Consider the following 13,218-nt stretch of genomic DNA (forward strand, 5'->3'; position numbering starts at 1 on the left):
ATAAAACTAATCAATTTCAAATATATACTTTAATTGGGGGCTTACCTGATGGCTCAGCAGTAAAGAATCCACCGGCCAATGCAGGAGATGTGGGTTCAGTCTCTGAGTCGGGAAGATCCCCTAGAGAAGGGAATGGCAACCCATTCCAGTATTCTTGCCTGGAGAATCCCATGGACAGAGGAGCCCGGTGGGCTACAGTCCATGGGGTCCTAAAGAGTTGGACACGACTGAGCAACTAAACAACAAGAACAGCATACTTTAATTACTTACGATTGGCCCTTGCCTTGAAAAGATACAGCAAAGATTATAAATATATAGATGCTCCTAAGTCTTATTCAGAAAACGAAGATCATGGCATCTGGTCCCATCACTTCATGGGAAATAGATGGGGAAACAGTGGAAACAGTGTCAGACTTTATTTTGGGGGGCTCCAAAATCACTGCAGATGGTGACTGCAGCCATGAAATTAAAAGACGCTTACTCCTTGGAAGGAAAGTTTGACCAACCTAGATAGTATATTGAAAAGTAGAGATATTACTTTGCCAACAAAGGTCCATCTAGTCAAGGCTATGGTATTTCCAGTGGTCATGTGCTGATGTGAGAGTTGGACTGTGAAGAAAGCTGAGTACCGAAGAATTTATGCTTTTGAACTGTGGTGTTGGAGAAGACTCTTGAGAGTCCCTTGGACTGCAACGAGATCCAACCAGTCCATTCTAAAGGAGATCAGCCCTGGGATTCCTTTGGAAGGAATGATGCTAAAGCTGAAACTCTAGTACTTTGGCCACCTCATGCAAAGAGTTGACTCATTGGAATAGACTCTACTGCTGGGAGGGATTAGGGGCAGGAGGAGGAGGGGATGACTGAGGATGAGATGGCTGGATGGCATCACCGACTTGATGGACGTGAGTCTGAGTGAACTCTGGGAATTGGTGATGGTCAGGGAGGCCTGGCGTGCTGCGGTTCATGGGGTCGAAAAGAGTCTGACATGACTGAGTGACTGAACTGAAGTCTTATTCTTTCTGCAGATGGTCACTATGATTTGGAAATTTTTTTCCAGATTTCTGAGAGTGACTTCTCATTTTATATTGTTTTACCAGTCCAATGATAAAATAATTGCCGAAATTTAGCAAGATCTTTTCAGGTCACTTATTTTATTTTTACCTTTTTTTTTAAAAAGTGGATACAATTTGGATGCTGGTGCAATTATATATTTTTTGTATGTTATTTCTAAATAAATACTAGGTTATATACATGTGAAACCACTGTTGTAACAAACATAAAACAAAAAGATATTAAAGGTGAAACACTAATTTCAGAAACTGTCTTTTGAAATGCTAAGGATTTATGTGTAGTAAAAAGTGGTCTTGTGCTAAGTCCCTTTAGTCGTGTCCCACTCTTTGTGACTCCATGAACTGTAACCCTCCAGGCTCCTCTGTCCATGGGCTTCTCCAGGCAAGAATAGTGGAATGGGTTGCCATTCGCTTCTCCAGGGGATCTTCCCAACTCAAAGACTGAATCTGCGTCTCTTACATCTCCTTCATTGGCCGGCGGGTTCTTTACCACAAGCGCTGCTGGGAAGCCCTCCAAAAAGTAGTCTTGGTAATGAGCAGACCACTGCATTTGAGTTTGGGCATGACTTCCCATTCAAGGTGGCAAGCTGAAGCCAGACTTTGACTTTCCACCTACCTCTGACTCTTACTGAAGTTGAAGTTAAAACTACAAAAAGGGATACATTCATGGAAGCTATAAAACCTAGGAAGTGGGACATGGCTAAAACAGAGACTGTTTTTAAAAATGTATAGGAGGGCAAAGGCAGGTGCAGGCCTCTGGGGAACACAGAACCGTGTGGGCCGGCAGAGCAGGCCCTGAGAGCAGACTGCAGCCCATGCGGGGACCATTCTGCCACTGGGACCCTGTGACGACCACGAGCTGCTCTGGGGACAGAGAGAGAGCAGAACAGAAGGAGAAGGAGCTCGGTGATGGGTTAAAGGCCCTGAGCTGATGTCTGAGCCAACATATTCTCCCCAGTCCTGCCTGTGCAGCGGGGCGTCTGCCCACAAAAGCCAGGATCCACTCTCTAGACACTGAATGAGCTTCCTGGATGGGTTTGAGGAAGCCTTCCTACTAAGGACTTGTGGGGTGTCAGGAAGGGAGCTGACATTTGCCCATTTCATGTCCGTTCACTCACCCTGAAGACGGTCCTGCCTCCAGGAGAGACATGACAGCTGAAGGTGAGAAGAGGAAGAAGCATTGCAGGGAAGGAGCAGAGTCCACCCCATGTGGATAAAACAAAATGAAACAACAAAATGGTATGAAGGCGGAAGTGGGGAAAGGAATTTATAATCCAAGCCATGCTAGAAGGGATTTCTCCAGTGTGGAAGAAAACCATGGTTAGATTGCAAGAGCCCCAGCAGGAGAAGCTGCAAAGAAGCCATGTGGAGATATAATTTCTTGAAATTTTAGAAAACAACCAGTCCAGGTTTGATGCATGAGACAGGGCGCTCAGGACCTGTGCACTGGGATGACCCTGAGGGATGGGATGGGGAGGGAGGTGGGAGGGAGGTTCAAGATGGGGAACACACGTACACCCATGGCTGATTCGTGTCAGTGTATGGCAAAAAACCACCACAATATTGTAAAGTAATTAGTCTCCAATTAAATAAATTAATTTACAAAAATAATTAACTAAAAAGTGACACATCAAATTCCAATTCAAAAAAAAAAAAAAGAAAACAACAAATATATGAAATATCCAAAGAGATGTCACAAGGTATCCAAACCCACAGTGAAATGAGAAGGATATTAACGTCTGTGTCGTAGCCAAGATTTTAGCCCCTGTGGTCTTTCCTGATAAGCCCATGAATATGGCACATTACATGGCAGAAAGGACTTTTCACATGGCATTAAGGTGGCCAATCAGCTGACCTTAAACTAGAGAGACCGTCCTGGGTTATCCAGGCCCACCCAGCGTAATCACAGGATACAGAAGTGTCAGCCAGAAAGATGAAGCCGAAGGAGAGATCACAGAGATGGACAGCATGGGAAGGACTCAATCCACTGTTGTTAGATTTCAAGACGGAGAAAGGGGCTCGTGAGCCATGGACCCAGGAGGTGTCTGGATGCTCAAGAGTCTCCAGGCAGCAACCAGCAAGGTAGGAGAGAGTTCAGCGTTACAGCCACTTGAAACTGAATTCTGCCAGCCTCCTGACGTAGTTTGGAGAATCATGGCCAACGCCTTGATTTCAGCCTCATAAGATATTGTCACCAACATCATCCTGGGTTAAAATGGCATCCAGGTGTAAGCTCACAGCTCAATAGGTTGGAGCCTGGGCTGGTTCCAGGCTCCAACATATTGAGCTGTGAGGCTATATCTGGATGCCATTTTAAGCCACTCTGATGTCTGTGACAGCTTTTTATAGCAGCAATAAATGGAAAATTAATAGGGATTCCAGCACATAGAAGTGGAGTGCAGCTATAACAAATGCCTTTGCTGTTTAGTTGCTAAGTTGCGTCTGATTCTCTGTGACCCCTTGGACTGTAGCACTCCAGACTTCCCTGTACTTTGCTATCTCCCAGAGTTTGCTCAAACTCATGTCCATCGAGTTGGTGATGCCATCCAACCATGTCATCCTCTGTTGCTCCCTTCTCCTCCTGCCCTCAGTCTTTCCCAGCATCAGGGTCTTTTCTAATGAGTTTATTCTTCACATCAGGTGGCCAAAGTATTGGAGCTTCAGCTTCAGCATCAATCCTTCCACTGAATATTCAGGGTTGATTTCCTTTAGGATGGACTAGAAATGCAGAGATGCATCTGGAACCAGGCAGTGGAATAAGTTAGAAAAATTCTGAGAAGCATGATAGAGAAAGCCCAGATTGCCTTCAAAAGGATGTTAGTAGGAATATGGTCATTCAAACCTGCCAGGGAGGCCTCAGAAGGGAATGAGGAAAGTGTTTATGGAAATTGGAAACATCTTCAGTGGTATCAAAAAGCTTAGCAGAGGGGACTTCTCTGGTTGTCCAGTGATTAAAAATCAGCCTTCCAAGGTAGAGGATACAGGTTTGATCCCTGGTCAGGGAAATAAGATCCCACATGCCACAGGGCAACTACACACAGGAGCCGAGACTAGTGAAACCCTATGCAGAAACTAAGGCCCAACGTGGCCAAAAATACATAAATGGATTTTAAAAGAAAGAAAGGTTAGCAAAATTGTATCTGCAGTTAGCTGGAAAGCAGAGATGCTAAGTGATGATGTTGGCTCCATAGCTGAGATTTCCAAGCAAATGTTTAAGGTGTGACCTGGTTTTTTCTTGCTACTTATAACAAAATGCAAAAGGAGAGACATACAACAATCAGGAAACCAGGATTTGATGATTTGGGAAAATCTCAGTCTACCGAGATGGCAAAAGATTTAAAAGAAAAAAAATTGCTCTTGGGAAATCATGCCCTAGAGAAAACAAAACAAAAATCCTGAGGTTGTGTCTGTACAACCATTCTACAACCTCGGGAAGTTTGGAAGGTCAGAGCATTAAGTTACACAAAAGGCTTTCGAAGCGATTAGGTGTGACTCAGATTCCCCTCAGCCCTTTGAGGAGCAGCCAAAAGTATAGGAGGGACTATCTAGGAAGGGCTTGTGGGGGAGCTTCTTGTCTAATGGGGTGAACCTTGTGACATGAAGTCTCACAAAGTCAGTGAGAATTTTATATTAGCAGAAACATGGCCAGGGATGGAAAACAAGATGAAATGAAGAAAGGCTGTTGTTGTTTTTCATTAGCTCAGTCGTGTCCGACTCTTTGCAACCCCATGGACTGACTGCAACATGCCAAGCTTCCCTGTCCTTCACCATCTCCTGGAGTTTGCCCAAACTCACGTCCATTGAGTCAATGATGTTATCTAAGCATCTCATCCTCTGTCACCTACTTCTCCTCCCGCCCCCAATCTTTCACAGCATCAGGATCTTTTCCAATGAGTTGGCCCTTCGCATCAGGTGGCCAAAGTATTGGTGTTTCAGCATTAGTCCTTCCAGTGAATTTTCAGGGTTGATTTCCTTTAAAGTTGATTGGTTTGATCTCCTTGCTGTCCAAGGGACTCTCAAAGGTCTTCTCCAACACCACAGTTCAAAAGCATCAATTCTTCAGTGCTCACCCTTCTTTATGGTCCAACTCTTACATCCCATTCATACATGACTACTAGAAAACCCATAGTTTTGACTATGGAATAGCCTTGAATTTTTTTCATATTCTTCCCATTAACTGTACTTGGTTTGGTTTGGTTTTGTTGCCTGTATTAGCTCTTAGTAAGTTTCTTTTAAATGCACCTGAATAATCCCTGAGTAAGGTACATTTAAAACAATAGGCAATTATTATTAATAGTCATTGAGGGGAAGATACAAAATGTTAGTAATGTGATAATAAATAAGTTCCAAACATCTGATTATAGCCTCAAAAATGATGAGGGATTAGAAATTGAAGGAAGTAAAATTTTGACAACTTCCTCATCATTGATCCTGATAATCAGACAAATGTGTCCAAATGTGTGATTTTTTTAAATAAAAGGTAAGTTCTAGTAGAATTAATAATTGCACATATTTAACAAATTAGAAGATATGCGCGTAAATCCACACTGCAAATGATTAGATAAGCAACAAAGGAAATGGTCAAGAAACACTTTTAAATGTTTGCAAATGTTGTTACATGATGATTAAGGCAAGAACACGCACTACAGGTCTGACAGTGAGTGTAAGTGAATTGAACTGTCCTTTCAAATCACTGTGAAACTCTACAGTGTACAACACAGTACAGAGAAAAGTATTAAAAGATCAAGAATATAGTTGTTATAATTCATGTCAGATAGAGAAGAGTTTGTAGCAAAATGTATCAGAACAACATTTCGTTAACTGAAAATTTGCCTTTGTCCTTTGTTCATCCCCTTACGCATTTGTGCAATGAGATTATTGTTTGAAAAATTCCTTCATTTGGTAATGTGTCCTTATGGCTCCTTTGAATGAGGAGGAAGAGTCAGTTGCTCTAAGTTGGCTTTCCCAGGAAGTATCTGGGTCCAGGTGGTTGAGCAGGAGGAACTCGGAACCACACCTGTGAGGGAGTAAGAGAAGAAGGTTATTCAGCAGATAGAAAAAAAAAAAAAAAATCCGAGGCTGGCGTGGCTTTCACAGGCCTGAGGCTGGTTTGGCTTTCACAGGTGCCCTGGTTGTTGGAGGTGACTGCCCAGGGCCTGTGCTCGGGGAGTTTCCAGGGAGACCCCGAGACAGGCTTGATCCAGCTGCAGGCAGCAGTCCTGGCTGGAGGGGTGACCAGACACGGGGACAGAGCAGACGGCTGGAGGGAAGGGTGCAGCAGAGCTTTCCAGGCAGACCTGAGAGAAAGACACTGTTACCAGACAGAAATCCAAAAGGGCAGAAGACTGGATGGGGCGACAACCACCACGCCCTCGTAGAAGCCAGAAAGAAGTTCAGTGCCTGTTTGAAAGGATTTGCTGATGCCTGGGGAAACGAAAGCTAAAGCAGCAGAGAGGAAGCAAGGAGTCAACCAGATTTCTCCACAAGTCTCCACCCAGACACAGGAATGGACACCATGGAACACTTGGGAGGAGGGGACGACATAAGGGGACCCGGTGGAAGTGTGTTTATGAGGCGTCTTCGAAACCCATGCTCCCTCGGCAGAGAAAAATGCTGGCATATTCCCTTGTGGGAGGGGAACCCTATTTTTTGGAGATGGTTGGAAAAAACTGTTGGACCGGGTGGCAGACATGAGCAGGACTTCCCATGTTAAAAAAAAAAAAAAAAAAAAGAGGCAAACAAAGAAGAGAAAAGCAACCCGGAGAAAACAGAACACACGCTGGGAGGAAATGAAACAGGACAAAGCAAAAGCACAGGAATAAGTTCAAGCGATACAAGCAACTGAGAAGCGAGAACAGCCACCTAGGAAAAATGCAGAGTGTATATAAAAGAGTTCTCGGAAATTACAGTGCCAGCATTTTTAAAAAGAGACAACCTCAATAAAATTATTATATGGTATTAGTCTCTCAGTCGTGTCCGACTCTTTGCAGCCTCACGGAATGTAGCCCGTCAGGCTCCTCTATCCGTGGGATTCTCCAGGCAAGAATACTGCAGTGGGTTGCCATTTCCTCGTCCAGGGGATCTTCCCGACCCAGGGATCGAAGCTAGGTTCCCTATGTCTCCTGCATTGGCAGGCGGATTCTTTACCACTGAGCCACATGGAGAGAAGTTATGGGAGTAATGCTCAAATAAATCTGAAGGGTAAGAATTTCTAGACTGGAATTCCACGATCAGCCAAATGATCAGTTAAATGTGAGATAAGCATTTTAGGCATACAGCTTCTCAGAAATTTACTCTAGAATTTGTCCTTATGAAAATACTAGATGCCTGGTCCACCAAAATGAGCTAAGAGGAATGTGGAAAAAGAGAAAGGAGAGAGGCTGCCAGCACTGCCAAGAGGGAAGTTCATTGGAGTTTTCAGGCTGGAATCTGTGCATTAGGCATAAAAGCAACCAGTCTGGATGGTTAAAGACTGTAGGAGATAGTTTAGGGAAATAAAGCTGATAGGCAAGAGTTGGCAAAGTACGGGTATTGAATTAGTAAGTACGTAGAAAACTCTAAGATAATCGTTATCTCTAGGAAAAACTGGAATAAGAACAGAAAATGAAAGTTCATTGCACATCTGAGTTGAGACTTGTTTTTACAGCATCCTAATAAAGGAACATGGAGAAGGCAATGGCAACCCACTCTGGTACTCTTGCCTGGAAAATCCCATGGATGGAGAAGCCTGGTAGGCTGCAGTCCATGGGATTGCTAGGAGTCAGACACGACTGAGTGACTTCACTTTCACTTTTCACTTTCATGCATTGGAGAAGGCAATGGCAACCCACTCCAGTGTTCTTGCCTGGAGAATCCCAGGGACGGGGGAGCCTGCTGGGCTGCCGTCTATGGGGTTGCACAGAGTCGGACACAACTGAAGCGACTTAGCAGCAGCAGCAGCAATAAAGGAACATACGTATTAAACTTGCTACACCATGGAGGAATGGGGGTTACTTTTGCCTGGAGAAGGCTCAGAATGAATGTTTTATCCTCATGTGTCCTGGGTAGGGGGAGATCTATAGATAGTGATAAAAAAAAAAAAGAAAAATCAAGAAAAATGTAAAGTAGGTTATTTCTAGAAATGGAGCTAGTACAGAAAGAAAGAAAAGAAGGGCAATATTTGCCTCTGAGGAGGAAGAATTTGAGATGGGAGGGTGGATGAACTTTTTAATAAAGTATCTTATAGAAGTATTTGATGACTAATATGAATGCGTAACTCTGAATAAAAATTCTTAACAAATGGAAAAGGGAAAGAGTATTAATTTTTTAGTCAAGAAGACTACATGTACTGACCTGAATGAATTACCTTATTTTTTTCTGAAATGACTTCAGGTATAAATCAGCAAGCTGGTTCTGAGCAACTTGGGAAGAACTTGTTATTTGGATGACATTGTTAAACCTATTCTGTATTCTGACTGTTAACATTCCAAAATGTTAATCTAAATGCCCTTTAGATTTCTATTGTTATAATCTTAACTATAAACTCTTCTTTGAAGAATATAATTTTGAAAAACATATACTTCAATAAATGACTAGTCTCAATGAGGTATCTTATTTGAAAACAGAAAATATCATACAGTAAAAATGTCGGAGCTGCAGACCTCATTAATTCAGTTTTTTTTTCCATATTCTACCTAGGCGAAGGTGAAGTTTACCTTTGAATGCCTAAGAAGAAATGACTATTGTAAGCATCATTATAAGGATACCTTGGTCATTTGTTTAAGAAATGAAGGTTGCATTGTATAATATATTATTTAATAGACTCTTTTACTGAGTAAATATATATTGAGTTTATTCATGTAACAAATCTCATTAAGTATCTATTTTATTCAGACATTCTGCAAGATATTGGGAATGTGAGGCTGATACTGTATAGTTTTTGCTCGTACAGTGACACATAAGGAAATTGACATGAAAATGAGCAATTGTGATTAAAAGAAAAAATGTAATTGCTCTATTGAAAGAGAAATTAAAGTTATAAATTGATGGAGAAAATTCCAGAAAGAAGCTTGGGCTGTGTGGTACAGATTTGGGTGAAAGTGTCACATGTTCTGAGAACTGCCAGTAGTTCAGGATGTCTGGAGCCCTGAGCAGTGAGTCTGAAAGAGAAGACAGGAGACTAGATTTCATGAATTAAGTAGAGTCAGAGAGACATTATTGTGCATGTTAGTCGCTTAGTCGTGTCCAATGCTCTTTGACCACATGGACTGTAGCCCTCCAGGCTCCTCTGTCCATGAGATTCTCCAGGCAAGAACACTGGAGTGGGTAGCCATTCCCTTCACCAGGGGGATCTTTCCGACCCAGGGATGGAACCCAGTCTCCTGCTTTGGCAGGTGGATTCTTTACTATCTGAGCCACCAGGGAAGCCTGAGACATTAAGAATAGTGATTACAATTCAAAGTAGCCAGATTTTTTCAAGTTATTTCTCTGTGCTGTGTCCTGAGTCAAGCACTTTACATACATAATCATATTCAATCCTTACAGCTAATCCATCATCATTTTTAAGGTTTTCAGGCTTAAGAGTAACAATAAAATTGATGTAGAAACACCATACTCTCATGAGAAAATGTTTTAGTCAAGTAGAAAAAAAAAAAAAGATACAAAATGGCTTAAGTAACCTCATAAAAATGTTATACATGATGTAACAAGAAATGAGATTGGAGAGGTTATAGAAAGCCAGTTGTTTTATTTTTTCACCCCTGAAAAGTTTCCAAAATATCCATCTGTCAATTTAAAAGTAAGAACAGTGTGTATTTTTAGAGGAAGAAGGGGAAAGATAAAAGCAATTGAGATTCTGTGACTAGGGAAGGAAAAAAAAGGAGAGAAAATAAGAGAGTGGGAGACAAGTTACACCCACAATTACTGAAAAGCAGTGTTGGAGAATTGGAAAGGGAGAAGCATGGGGCAGAGGTCCAGGCAGAAGACAAAAAAGGCTTCAGTTTAAGCAGTCATCAATAGGATAAGAGCAAATGGAAGAATAAGAGACATGTTTGGAAAAGGGTCACCTACTTGGTGTGTAGATGGTTAAGCCCATTAAGGGAGATGTGAACCATGGTGAGGTTCCAGAAAGGAAGTGATTATTGACATGGTCCCTGTAGCTTTGGTATTACAATTGGGTGGTTGTTTCCTAAATGAAATATCCTAAATATTCTAAAGTATAACTAGGTGGTGTCACTTTACGCATTGCACTAATTAATCACAGTCCTATTAAAGAAAAAAATAATGGTGGCTGAATGTCTTTGGTGGCACCACATGGATCCAGAACGTGGGATTCTGATTTGGATGTAATGAAATCTTTCATACCCGAATATCCATCACAAGCCAGAACTCTCAGGGGGTGACCACCAAGAGTCCAAAAAAAGAACAGCGAGGAAGCTGAAAGTGCTGGTTTGGGAGCACGGTGGGCCTCTGACCCAGACCGTAGTGTCGCGACTTTCCTCTACACTCGCTCTGACGGTGCGGTGGATCAGACATTAAGGTCATCCACTGCCCTCCGCTCTGAGCACCTTTCTGCCCACCTTCCCCTCCGGCTAACCCTGCGCTCTCTTCATCCCCCACCCAGGGCTCTACGAAACCTTTCTAACCAATGATGAACCAGAATGCTGTGACGTCAGGAGAGAAGCAAAACCCAAGAGCCCCTCCAAGGGGGCAGGGGACAGAGGCGGCGCCTGCCCCCGGACGTCGCTCTCGGCCTCGTCGGCGCCCAGGCTCGGCCCCAGCAGACTTAGACTGTGCGTTCTCGTGCTGATGCTTCTCCACACGGTCCTCACGGCCTCGGTGGCGCACAACGCCACGGCCCTGGGCGTCGGGGGCGTCCACACGCTGGACGAACGCTCCGCCAGCGAGGAGTAGGGACTCCGCACCCTGGAGCATCCTCGCAGCCCCGGCCACCCGCCCGCGCACATCCCCGCCTGGGTACCGGACCTGCGCGCGCATCCCCACCTGGGTACCGGACCTGTGCGTGCATCCCTTGGCGCAGGGCCTGGATGGCCTGAATCCAAACCAGGAGACACACACATACACACACCACACACCACACACACACACACACACACACACATGCACAGCTTTTTACGGACTAAAAGGCTGGAAAGTGACTTCGATTTCTCACACCATTTTATACACTGTGTTTTAATGTTTGGAGGTTTTCTTTGCTTTCCTTTGGACTTGAGTTTATCTGTTTTGTTTTTGCACTTGTTAATACAGGCTTTATTTTGGGGGATGGTTTCTCAGAGGTAAACTAAGTCTTTTCACTGTCTCTCTCTCTCTCTATATATATATATTTCTAGTCATTGTGTGTGTTCATCAGATAGTTCTGTCTCATGTCCTGTCTGTTTCTATTAGCGGAATGACAGCTATGACCTTGCGGTATAGCCAAAAAAACAAACAAAAAACAAAAAAAAACTACAACACACACACAAACACACAAAAAAATCATAAAAAAGAAAAAAAAGACAAAAAAAAAAAGAAAACAAGAAAAAATAAATAAAATAAAAAGCTCCCTAACTCTCCCTCCTGCCTAAGGAACCCACGTCCCCGACCCTGCCCGCCCGGGGACTCCCTCCCCAGCAGATGCCATCCGCTTGCTTCAGTCCTTGTCGCTGCCGTGGTGGGCACAGCGCCTGCTGCGCTGGGCCTCTGAGCCGCTGTTGCAGAAAGGGGGGCCCCCTTCTATCTGAACAAACAAGTGCTCTCCTTAACAGGTGGCATCAAACAGTTAACACATCTTTATGTTACCTTGAACTCCGTTGGGTTCATCCCAAGGGCCCCAGGCCTTCCTCGCTGGTCAGGTGGCTGGAGGCAGCCGCCCAGGGTAGGGGGTGTGAGCAGGTGGGGACCTCCCCGCCCCCGCCACGAAAGCCTGCAGGCGGCTGGGCTTTCATTAGAATTTCAGTTCTGTTGCAGGAATACTCGAGCATGTGCCGCCCATGGTCAGGGGGACAGGAATCCAAGGACTCAAATCTGGACATCTTTTTCCTCCTTTTCTGTTGCGGGGGAGTTGGCAGATATGCGTAGACACCACTGCATACAGAATCTAGACCATTTCACCCCAGTATTCCCCTACACAGGGTTTTTAATTCCTCCAGGTATAAAGTGTATCCAATTCAGCATTATGAAAAGACCTTCTTTTCAAAAAATAGGGTAGCCATCTTCATTCAAGTGCAGAATCGTTGTCTCCCTCACATGCTCCAGGTAGTTGAAGACGAGAGGAGAACTCGGATTGCTCTGTTTGTATTTTTCCTTTTTGTGGGAACATTTCACCTGCTGAGTGTCTATGAATTTGCTTTCTTAAAAACAAACAAACAAACAAGGCTTTTATGAGTTTACAGTAGAATCAGTGAAAGGAAGAGTTAATAAGGGCTGTTTTTAAAACAAAACAAATAATTTTAAAAAAATAACCACTTCACATTCCTTACTATTCTCTAACTATACTCGGGAACTGCGATTCAGGGATGACTGCTGTACAGCTGGGAGACGAAGGTAAACCATGGAACAGGTCCTCTTAGCGAACAAAATTTAGTTCTTAACTTTCTAGCTATGAAATTCCCCCAGGCATTTGTTTTCGTTGAAACAAAACTTTAATCTCTGCATCATACCTAACTCTGCGACACGCGTTACAGTATGCATATTTTGTTTTGAATAAAAAAAAAACAAAAACCTGTTTTGTTCCAGTCTGTTAAGAATATTCAAAATAATAAAGGTATTGCTTAATAAAATTGCTAGAATTGTTTAGCAGTACATGCACAAATATTTTACTAGATTCTTTGTTTTAATAGTGTTTTGTTGAGACTGAAAATCCTAAAACGGTCTGCGCAAATACAACAACAACAAAAAAACCCACCCAAAATGCAAAATTCTCCAGTTTTCGTTCCTTTTTTGAAAATTGTTTTTTATGCAAATGCAAACACACATTCACACGTGCACACACACAGGCGTAGTATTTGTAACATATGGGAACGATGGCGCTATTTCTGGGGACAGTGGGTGGCGAGTGGCTGGGGGACACAGACGCTGCATTGCATTTTGTGACACTTTGGGAAGAGAGTTGTGGTAGTGCCTCACCATTTTGGTAGATTATAGATTTCAGTGGAGTTGAGGGTGCAATGAG

The 13,218-nt window shown here is 43.3% G+C and overlaps 1 protein-coding gene across 1 annotated transcript in view; it reads left to right on the top strand.

The window, feature by feature from the left end:
- FAM155A (family with sequence similarity 155, member A) overlaps window positions 1–10,961 on the top strand; it is a 602,979-nt gene extending 592,018 nt beyond the window's left edge. Inside the window, 1 exon segment of the mRNA XM_010831552.1 lies at window positions 10,672–10,961. Within this exon segment, the coding sequence (XP_010829854.1) occupies window positions 10,672–10,961 (290 nt within the window).
- Window positions 10,962–13,218: the final 2,257 nt, after the last annotated feature.

The sequence above is a fragment of the Bison bison genome, unplaced genomic scaffold, assembly GCF_000754665.1.
Source record: "Bison bison bison isolate TAMUID 2011002044 unplaced genomic scaffold, Bison_UMD1.0 scf7180017864527, whole genome shotgun sequence".
NCBI lineage: Eukaryota > Metazoa > Chordata > Mammalia > Artiodactyla > Bovidae > Bison > Bison bison.